At 41.1% G+C, this 11,756-nt stretch overlaps 1 protein-coding gene across 1 annotated transcript; it reads right to left on the reverse strand.

Annotated features, from left to right (window-relative positions):
- Positions 1–711: 711 nt before the first annotated feature.
- LOC139381720 (survival of motor neuron-related-splicing factor 30-like) lies at positions 712–11,512 on the reverse strand. The gene is made up of 6 exons (XM_071125447.1): positions 11,380–11,512; positions 7,056–7,175; positions 6,755–6,897; positions 6,288–6,443; positions 5,992–6,145; positions 712–1,522 (listed from the first exon to the last, which is right to left on the reverse strand). The coding sequence occupies exons 2-6, from the start codon at positions 7,173–7,175 to the stop codon at positions 1,385–1,387; spliced, it is 711 nt and encodes a 236-aa protein (XP_070981548.1). The 5' UTR covers positions 11,380–11,512; the 3' UTR covers positions 712–1,384.
- Between the last annotated feature and the right edge of the window lie 244 nt (positions 11,513–11,756).

Consider the following 11,756-nt stretch of genomic DNA (forward strand, 5'->3'; position numbering starts at 1 on the left):
GACAGAATGAATTCAGCCATGTATCGTGAGATTGAGTGAAAACCTCCTTCCATCAGCAAGGGCATTGAAGATGAAACGTGGCTGGGTCTTTCAGCATGACAATGATCCCAAACACACTGCCCGGGCAACGAAGGAGTGGCTTGGTAAGAAGCATTTCAAGGTCCTGGAGTGGCCTAGCCTGTCTCCAGATCTCAACCCCATAGAAAATCTTTGGAGGGAGTTGAAAGTCCGTGTTGCCCAGCAACAGCCCCAAAACATCACTGCTCTAGAGGAGATCTGCATGGAGGAATGGGCCGAAATACCAGCAACAGTGGATTAAAACCTTGTGAAGACTTACAGAAAACGTTTGACCTCTGTCATTGCCAACAAAGGGTATATAACAAAGTATTGAGAAACTTTTGTTATTGACCAAATACTTATTTTCCACCATAATTTGCAAATAAATTCATTTAAAAAAAATCCTACAATGTGATTTTCTGGATTTTTTTCCTCATTGTCTGTCATAGTTGAAGTGTACTACCTATGATGAAAATTACAGGCCTCTCTCCTTAAGTGGGAGAACTTGCACAATTGGTGGCTGACTAAATACTTTTATGCCCCACTGTATATACTCTTCATGATTGAAATCATGTATTTTCTATACAATACATTTATATCTGCAGATTGTACACTTATGCACTAGCACCATAGACACAACCTCACAATAAATCAAACATGAAGGTTTAATAGGAGAATCCACAACTCATCCCTGATTTTATTTTTAAAAAAGCTTATATCACCAGCAGTGGCATAAGGTCATTGACATACGTCACAGAACAAAGACGGTATAAAATACATTACTGCCATCTGGAGGAACTGTGTTAAACAACATTCAGTACCAATATGAAAAATTCAGGGTTCAGGGAAAAATGAGAGGAACATCTTACCTTTAAACAAAAAACAATTTGTTTCCCTGTAAATGTACAAAACTGAGATGTAAAATTAGCTTGCTTTAAAAAAGGGTCTTATCACTAAATCGTAAACATTTATATTATAGTCTAGTTCAACCTGAAAAATCTATAATAAATGTGTAACATTAAAAACATGGAAATAGTTTTTTGGCCTTTGTTGCATTCAGAAGGATACAGCAACCCAGACTCATTTCACCACAACCATTATTTGTGCTGCAACTCCATTTACAGTGGTTATTTATTTTATTAAGAATTCTGCTGTTCTATGTGATAATACTGGTAAGGACAATTTCCCAATGAGGCAACCAATGGTGAGCAAGCAATTTGTTTCAAAGCTCCTTTACTGGGGTAACCCAAACCATATAAACACAAAGATAAGCAATGATCTTGCTACTATACAATAGGATACTTTTACACAAAGATAAAATGTTAGGTCACTGTGGCATTAGATGCCTGACGTTATATTTGGATGTGTCGTGATACGTGGTCATAGGTTTGTCTGCTATGCCACATGTTCCTACTCCCACCTTGCCGTTTACACTCTCCGGCGATGCAAATATACTCCTCTTCACCTGCAACAGACAATGGAAATCTCAGTAAGACTATTTGTGATGGTCTCCTGAGAAAAAGCAACAGCTGAAAATGTGCAAATAACATTTGAAAAGTTACTTAGTTTAACACGAAGCGCAGACAGTCATTTTGATTTCATATTAATTTAAAATGGTAATACCTCTGCAATTTTTTAAGTCTTGTCCCCCTCCATCCTTAAATAGACTTATTTAGGAATATTCAGCACAATGACTTTGTTAGAATTTTGATTACAAACAGATCGTGTTATAAGCAGTCTTAGGAAGGCATGTCATTTTCTCCCCTGCCCTTCCTTCACATGAGAGTTCGCTGCCCATCTGATTATAGCCCATTGAAACTACAGCTAAACTCTATCTAAACCAACTTCACACATAGACATTTTAAATTTACTTAACTAGGCAAGTCAGTTAAGAACAAATTCTTATTTACAATGACGACCTACACCGGCCAAACCCGGACGACGCGGGCCAATTGTGTGCCTCCCTATGGGACTCCCAATCATGGCCGGTTGTGATACAGCCTGGATATAACCTAAACACAACATTAAATTGACAGAAGTCTGATGGGCGACCATATTATCAATTGTCAATGAAGAAACTGATGAACAGCGAGGCATGTGTAATTGACAAAGAGAAGAGCTTACCAAAAAGCTACTTTTCCAAATCATCTTATAGAGTGATTCATGCAGCTTAGATTAATATTACCCATCGGAGAGCATATCAATGGTTTAAAAAAACCGAACTTTTCACAAAACTCAAATTTGAGTGGATGGGCTGTATTTCTAAAGCTAACTTTTCCCATGAATAACTAAGAATCCATGCTTTCAATCCATGCTTTGAACATGTGAGCACTCCCTGTGATTGGTAACATGACACTTAAAATATGCTATTCTGTTCTTTTAAAATGCATTGTCTTAGGATCATGTTTCTTAAAGGCCCAGTGCAGTCAAAAGTGCTTTTCCTTTGTTTTATATACATTTCTGAACTATGAGGATGAAATAATACTGTGAAAATTATAATGTCCTTTTAGCGTAAGACTTGTTTGAAAAGACCACCTGAAACTTCAGACTGTTTTGGTGGGATGGAGTTTTGGCCTGCCTGGTGACATCAACAGGCAATAAATTAGTTAATCAACCAATACGAAAGAGTTCCAAACCTCTCTGCCAATAACAGATCATTTCTAGTTTCCCCTCCCACTCAGACATACCTAGCAAAATTCTTTCTTGAGAAATTGTTATTTTTGAAAATTTTAACTGAAATCACAGTAAGATCGTTAATTAATTATTTGACATAAAGGTAAAAATGGCTGCATTGGGCCTTTAAGACATGCCCCAAAAAATTATTTCTTTGCGATGGATATAACACTGAATTGTGACGTTTGTGTTTTAGTTTTTAATGTACAGGAACTCAAGTCTGTTTGTTCACCTGACCTAGAATATCTCAATCAAATGCCGACCGCATTACCTCCTGAGAGAATTCTCTTCGGTCATTGTCACAGCCGTGTATATTGCCCCTCAAGCCGATACCATGACGGCTCTCAAGGAACTCAAACTGGAAACCGCATATCCTGAGACCGCATTTATTGTAGCTGCATTTATAAAGCAAATCTGAGGAAAACACTAGCAAAGAAATATCAACACGTCGCCCACTCCAATCGCGCTTCAAAAACGATCGACCATAGCTACTCTCCGTTCGGGGTCGGCTACAAGTCCTGCTCCACCCTCCCTTCGGCAAATCAGATCACACCTACATCCTGCTCCTCCCTTCCTATAGGCAGAAACTCAAACAGGAAGTACCCGTGGTAAGGTCTGTTCAATGCTGGTCTGTTCAATCGGAATCCATGTTTCAAGATTGATTTGATCACATGGACTGGGATATGTTCCAGGTTGGCTCTGAGAATAACATTGACACGGTGACTGAGTTCATCAGGAAGTGTATAGGGGATGTTTTTCCCACTGTGACGATTTAAACCTATTCAAACCAAAAACCGTGGTAAGATGGCAAGACACCTTCTTCACCCGCTTCGAGGGAAACAGTGGGTCAACACTGCTCCTGTGGACTGTGAGCTCTCGTTCTCCATGGCCAATGTGAGTAAGACATTTAAGCATGTTAACCCTCGCAAGGCTGCTGGCCCAGACGGCATCCCTTGCCGCGTCCACAGAGCATGCACAAACCAGCTGGCTGGAGTGTTTAAGGACATATTCAATATCTCCCTATCCCAGTCTGTTGTCCCCACTTGCTTCAAGACATTGACCATTGTTCTTGTAACCAAGAAAGCAAAGGTAACTAAATTATTATTATCCCGCTGCACTCACTTCTGTCATCTTGAAGTGCTTTGAGAGGCTAGTTAAGGATCATATCAACACCTTAAACAACACCCTAGACACACTGCAATTTGCATATCGCCCCAATAGATCCACGGATGACGCAATCACCATTGGACTGCACACTGCCCTATCCCATCTGGACAAGAGGAATACCTATGTAAGAATGCTGTTCATAGACTACAGCTCAGCATTCAACACCATAGTACCCACCAAGCTCATCATTCTTTGACAAACCACCCCCAGGTGGTAAAGGTAGGCAACAACATCGCCACTACACTGATCCTCAACACCAGGGCCCCCAAAAGGGTGCGTACTCAGCCCCCTCCTGTTCCAACTCAAAAATCAAGTTGACAGACGACAACAGTGGTAGGCCTGATAACCAACAAATACAAGACAGCATACAGGGAGGTGGTGAGGGCCCTGGGGGAGTGGTGCCAGGAAAATATCCTCCCTTCAACAAAACGAAGGAGCTGATCGTGGACTTCAGGAGATAGCAGAGAGAGCACGCCCCCATCCACATCGACGGGGCCACAGTGGAGGTGGTGAAAAGCTTCAAGTTTCTCAGAGTACACGTAACTGACAATCTGAAATGGTCCACACAGATAGTGTTTCTTCTGGCAGCTGAAGAAATTTGTCTTGGCCCCTAAGATCCTCACAAACTTTTACAGATTCACCATTGAGATCACAGCCTGGTACGCAGTCTGCCCAATAGAGCACCAGGGGCACACTGCTTGCGCTCCAGGACATTTACAGCACCCGGTGTCACAGAAAGACCAAGGAGATCATCAAGGACCTCAGCCAACCAAGCCATGGCCTGTTCACCCCGTTACCATCCAGAAGGCGGGGTCAGTACAGGTGCATCAAAGCTGGGGCTGAGAGACTGGAAAAATAGCTTCTATCTCAAGGCCATCAGAGTGTTAGACAGTGACAACTAGCCAGCCCCCTGAATTTTAGTCACCATCACTAGACGGCTAACACCTGGGCACTCTACCATGCACCTTAGAGGCTGCTGCCCTATGTACATAGTCATGGAACACTGGTCACTTAAAAAAATGTTTACATACTGTTTTACCCACTTCACATCCGAGAGACTGAAAAACAGCTTCTATCTCAAGGCCATCAGACTGTTAAACAGCCACCATTAACATTGAGTGGCTGCTGCTAACACACTGACTCAACTCCAGCCACTTTAATAATGGGAATTGATGGGAAATGTAAAATATATCACTAGCCACTTTAAACAATGCTACCTAATATAATGTTTACATACCCTACATTATTCATCTCATATGTATACGTATATACTGTACTCTATATCATCTACTGCATCCTTATGTAATACATGTATCACTAGCCACTTTAACTATGCCACTTTGTTTACATACTCATCTCATATGTATATACTGTACTCGATACCATCTACTGTATCTTGCCTATGCTGCTCTGTACCATCACTCATCCATATATCTTTATGTACATATTCTTTATCCCCTTACACTGTGTATAAGACAATAGTTTTGGAATTGTTAGTTAGATTACTTGTTGGTTATTACTGCATTGTCGGAACTAGAAGCACAAGCATTTCGCTACACTCGCATTAACATCTGCTAACCATGTGTATGTGACAAATAAAATTTGATTTGATTTGATATGTATATACTGTATTCTAGTCAAGGCATATCCTATTTAACTATTGCTGTACATATCCCTATTCTTCAGATGTACTACATATTCTATCAATATTGTCTCTTCATCCCATACCCACTAATACCACAGCATTGCTTGTCCTAATATTGCTTAATTCCATTCTTTTACTTTTTAGATTTGTGTGTATTATTGTGTATTGTTAGCTGCACTGTATTTCGCTACACCCTCAATAACATCTGCTAAATATGTGAATGCGACCAATAACCTTTGATTTAGAACAAACTAATGAAAATGCTTTTGTATTCTTTTGGGGGAAAATGCATATTCCAATGTTACCTAAGATCTTCATAAACACAACCAATAGAATATACTAAATGTATTTATTAGACTGTTAGGATGTTATTGGCTCAAAACGGGATGGCTCAAGGCCCGGAATTTCTAGTGTGTAAAGTAGATGAATATGCGAATGAATGAATATACCTGTCCTTTCTTGTTCTTGTTATAGGCCTTGTTGTTAAAACTCTGCCACTTGGATTTCTGGTCTTCTCGCTCCTGTTCCAGTTCCTTCATCCTCAGCACTTTCTTCTGGGCCTTCTTCTTCTTGTACTCCCTCTGGTCTGCTATCTGCTCCTTCCTGTCATGGCGCACACACCCACACACAAAGTTACAATTTTAGATCAGCCATGGACTCTTCTGGACATCAAGAACTGGAAACAAGGGAAACTCCTGACCCAACACAGGACCTATTTTATTAACATATACATTGTCTCTCCTACCTGGACTTGGATTTCCCGTCATCCTCAGAGTGCTTGCCCTCCTCGGCAGGCTTGAGGTTCTGCAGTGGCACCACCTCTGCGTTCCCGTAGCCGGAGAAGGTGATGGCCGCCGTGCCATTCTCGCCGTCTATCTCCTCAATCTCAGCTTCATACACCCTGTCAAAGAATCCCGGCTGTAAGCAGGTGAGTACAAGCAAGACAAGCCCTACTACACAATTATAAAGAATGACAGATTCTGAAAGTTTCTGTTATTGTTCTTATTCATGGGCTAGACCCTTCTTGCAAAATAGTCTTGTCATGTCTATCACTGCTTCACTGAACAAATACATTTGAATAGTGTAGGTCAAATGAAGTCAAGACCCTATATGTGCAAGCAAGACGAACAAAGATGACATTGTAAAATTGGTAAATTAACAGTTGAATATTCAGGTTGACTATGGACTGAGGAGCTTCTGGGTGATACTCACTGTCCATCCTGACTCCACACAGTCATACACCTGTCCCCAACGCTCCACCTATGTTTCAGGGGGGCTGCATCTGAGCTGTTTGCAGTAGCAGTACTTTCGGAGGGCTGCGACGTCAGGAGGTCTTTTGTTAAGTCTATGACTTCCTGTGAAGGATACGTAATTGAGGTCATTCAATTGCTGGATAATAATCGCATTTGAAAACAGACACACTAAGAAACATATTGACACTCAATGATGTAAAAATGATGTAAAATCTAAAATGTTCATGGCCAATACAGGTGACACATGGCTAACTAGTTACCGATAAGTCTTTCTGTAATTTGAGAAGGTCTTCATTTTCAGGGTCGGTTGATAAGGCGGCTTCCACTTGTTGCAACTGTGCTTTGTAGCTGCCCAACTGTTTCAACAAATCCTCTGACATCTGAAAATTCACAATGAAAGAGGGGGCGGGGGGGGTAAAACGATAGTTGAAACAAAGCAATGATAGCAAATAACACATAGCCCAATAACATCATTAAGTGTTGCACATCATAGAGAATTGCTACTAGAGGTCGACGGATTATGATTTCTCAACGCCGATACCGATTATTGGAGGACCAACAAAAATATTTGTAATAATGACAATTACAACAATACTGAATGAACACTTTTATTTGAACTTAATATAATACATAAATAACATATATTTAGTCGGAAATAAATAATGAAACATGTTCAATTTGGTTTAAATGTTGCAAAAACAGTGTTGGAGAAGAAAGTAAAAGTGCAATATGTGCCATGTAAAAAAGCTAACATTTAAGTCCCTTGCTCCGAACATGAGAACATATGAAGCTGGCGGCTCAATATTCCCAGTTAATATGTTTTAGGTTGTAGTTATTATAGGAATTATGACGCGTCAACTATTTCTCTCTATACCATTTGTATTTCATATACATATGACTATTGGATGTTCTTATAAGCACTTTAGTATTGCCAGACTAATCTCAGGAGTTGATAGGCTTGAAGTCATAAACAGCGCTGTGCTTCAAGCATTGCTAAGAGCTGCTGGCAAACGCAGTAAAGTGATGTTTGAATGAATGCTTACGAGCCTGCTGCTGCCTACCGTCGCTCAATCAGACTGCACTATCAAATATCAAATCATAGACTTAATTAGAATAAACACACAGAAATATGACCCTTAGGCGATTAATATGGTCAAATACAGAAACCATTATTTCGAAAAAACAAAACGTTTATTCTTTCAGTGAAATACAGAACCGTTCCGTATTTTATCGAACAGGTGGCAACCCCAAGTCTAAATATTGCTGTTACATTACACAACCGTCAATGTTAGAATTCTGGCAAATTAATTACGGTCACACAGTTCACAACGAGCCATGCGGCCAAAACTGTTGCATATACTATGACACAATTTCCCTAGTCAATATTGGCTGCTAACATGAATTTATTTTAACTGAATATGCAGGTTTAACAAATTTACTTCTGCGTATTGATTTTAAGAAAAGGCATTGATGTTTATGGTTAGATACATTTGTGCAACGACTGTGCTTTTTTCACGAATGCGCTTTTGTTAAATCATCACCTGTTTGGCGAAGTTGAAGTAGGCTGTGATTCAATGATATATTAACAGGCAGCGCATTGATTATATGCAATGCAGGACAAGCTAGTTAACTTAGTAATATCATCAACCATGTGTAGTTAACTAGTGTTAACAATGTGAAGATTGATTGTTTTTTTTATAAGATAAGTTTAAGGCTAGCTAGCAAAGTACCTTGGCTTCTTGCAGCCACAAGGTCCTTTTGACGCTGCACTCGCGTAACAGGTGGTCAGCCTGCCACAGTTTCCTCAAGGATTGCAATGTAATTGGCCATAATCGGCATCCAAAAAAAACGATTATCCATTGTTATGAAAACTTGAAAATCGGCCCTAATTAAAATCAGCCATGCCGATTAAATCGGTCGACCTCTAATTGTTACGTTACCTAACAAAGGGCAAAAGGGCTCTGTGGATAAAAGCTGTTTAGCTTTCATACCAGCTGTGTGATCAAGCTGTCCATAGCCAATGTGAGCAAGACCTTTAAGCAGGTCAACATTCATGAAGCCGCAGTGCCAGACGGATTACCAAGATGTGTGCGTGCCAACTGGCAAATGTTTTCACTGACATCGTCAACCTCTCCCTGACCGAGTCTGTAATACCTACATATGTTTCAAACAGACCACCATAGTCCCTGTACCAAAGAAAACGAAGGTAACATGCCTAAGTGATTACTGTCCCAACAGATCCACAGATCTCAATCTCAAATCGCACTCCACACTGCCCTTTCCCACCTGGACAAAAGGAATACCTACGTGAGAATGCTGTTCATTGACTAAAGCTCAGCGTTCAACACTATAGTGCCTACAAAGCTCATCAAGCTAAAAGACCCTGGGACTAAACACCTCCCTCTGCAACTGGATCCTGGACTTCCTGACGGGCAACCCCAGGTGGTAAGGTTAGGCAACAACACATCTGCCAAGCTGAACCGCAACACTGGGGACTCTCAGGGGTCCGTGTTTAGTCCTGTAATCCCTGTTCACCCACAACTGCATGGCCAAGCAAGACTCCAACACCATCAACTTTGCTGACGACAACAGTGGTAGGCCTGATCACCGACAACAATGAGACAGCCTATAGGGAGGAGGTCAGAGACCTGGCAGTGTGGTGCGAGGACAACAACCTCTCCCTCAATGTGATACAGACAAAGGAGCTGATTGTGGACTATAAGAAAAGGAGGGCCGAACAGGCCCGCATTAACATGGACGAGACTGAAGTGGAATGCGTTGAGAGTTTCAAAGTCCTTGGTCTCCACATCACCAAACTATCATGGTCCAAACACACTAAGACAGTTGTGAAGAGGGCACAACAACACCTTTTCCCCCTCAGGCCTGAAAAGATTTGGCATGGGTCCCCAGATCTTCAAAAGTTTTACAGCTGCACCATCAAGAGCATCCGGACTGGTTGCATCACCGCCTGATATGGCAACTACTCGGCATCTGAACGTAAGGCGCTAGAGGGTAGTGAGTGCATCACTGGGGCCAAGCTTTCTAACATCCAGGACCTATATACTAGGCGATGGGTGTCAGAGAAAGGCCCCAAAAAAACGTGAAAGACTCCAGTCACCCAAGTGATAATTCTCTCCACTACCGCCCAGCAAGAGGTAACGAGACGCCAAGTCTAGGATCAAAAGGCTCCTTAACAGTTTCTACTCCCAAGCAATAAGACTGGTGAACAATTAATCAAATGGCCACCTGGACAATTTACATGGACCCCCCTTTGTTTTTACACTGCTGCTACTCGCTATCTATCGTCTATGCATCACAAATTACCTTGATTAACTTGTACCCCTGCACACAGCCTCATTATTTTTATGTAATTTTCTTGTGTTACTTTTTGATTTGATTATTTTACTTTATTTAGTCAACATTTTCTTAACTTTATTTATTGAACTGCATTGTTGGTTATGGGCTTGTAAGTAATCATTTAATGGTTAGGTAATTACCTGGTAATTAATTACCTGTTGTATTCGGCACGTGACAAATAACATTTTATATAGGAAAGGGCCTTCCCCAAACTGTTGCCACAAAGTTGGAAGCACAGAATAGTCTAGAATATCATTGTATGCTGTAGCGTTAAAATGTCCCTTCACCGGAACTAAGGGGCCTCACCCGAACTATGAAAAACAGCGCCAGACCATTATTCCTCCTCCACCAAACCTTAATCAGGAAGGTAGCGCTCTCATGGCATCCGCAAAACCCAGATTTGTCAGCCAGACTGACAGAAGGCGAAGCGTGATTCCTCACTCCAGTGAACGAGTTTCCACTGCTCCAGTCCAATGGTGGCGAGCTTTACACCACTCCAGCCAACGCTTGGCATTGCACATGGTGATCTTAGGCTTGTCTGTGGCTGCTTGGCCATGGAGACCCATTTCATGAACAGTTTTTTTGCGGACGTTGCTTCGGTAGAGTGTTGCAACCGAGGACAGACGATTTTGACCGGGGCAGCTATAGCAGGGTAGAAATTTGACAATCTTACTTGTTGGAAAGGTGGCATCCTATGACTATGCCATTTGACAGTCACTGAGCTCTTCAGTATGGGCCATTCTACTGACAATGTTTGACTGTGGAGATTGCATGGCTGTGTGCTTGATTTTATACGCTGGTCAGCTGCGTATTCGGGTGTGGCTGAAATAGTCGAATAAACTAATTTGAAGGGTTGCCTGCATACTTTTGGACATGTGTAGCTACACAACAAATGCCAGCTGGCTAGTTAGCTTAATTGGCTATCTGGCGTAGCTAGTTACATTTCGGTAGAGGGTTAACACATTTTCAGCACTCGGTTCTCCGGTAACTAACGTTAGTTCTCTTTATTTCCTTACTCTGATAGGTATCAAATCTAGCTATCGACTTTCAAATACATTTCAAATAGGCATCGCTAGCAAGAAAGTCAGCTAACTAACGTTACCGCTAGATGGCTAACGTTAGTTAATTAGTAGGCCATCGCCACAACACAGTGACAGCTGGCATCCAGTGCCATTTTTGCAAAAGAAAACGCATTCAAAACGGCTAAATGTTCATTAATAATCTTACCTTTCTGTATTTGTTTCAACTGAATAAATAAGAATATTCAGATTTTACTGAAATAGGTTCTCATAAATCAGCAAAAATAAATATCTAAAAAATAAACCGGAAATGTCGATTATTTCTTATAACATGTTATTCTCGCGATAGTAGTCTGCCAAAGTGTAATTTCGCTTATTGTCAGCAGATGGGGCTTTATCCCAATAAATTATGTCCCTGGTACTTAAAATGGACAATTGGTATTTGAATCGACATCCTAACGGATTCACTGTAAAGGTCAACTGACTGTAACTCATAGGGTACGTTCGTAAATTGCCTCCAGTGTGTCGGTCGTTCAATCTTTTCCGTTCGTAAATTAAGAGTGTTTCACTCTCGGTGTGCACACT

The sequence above is a fragment of the Oncorhynchus clarkii genome, chromosome 23 (genome assembly GCF_045791955.1).
Source record: "Oncorhynchus clarkii lewisi isolate Uvic-CL-2024 chromosome 23, UVic_Ocla_1.0, whole genome shotgun sequence".
Classification (NCBI taxonomy): domain Eukaryota; kingdom Metazoa; phylum Chordata; class Actinopteri; order Salmoniformes; family Salmonidae; genus Oncorhynchus; species Oncorhynchus clarkii.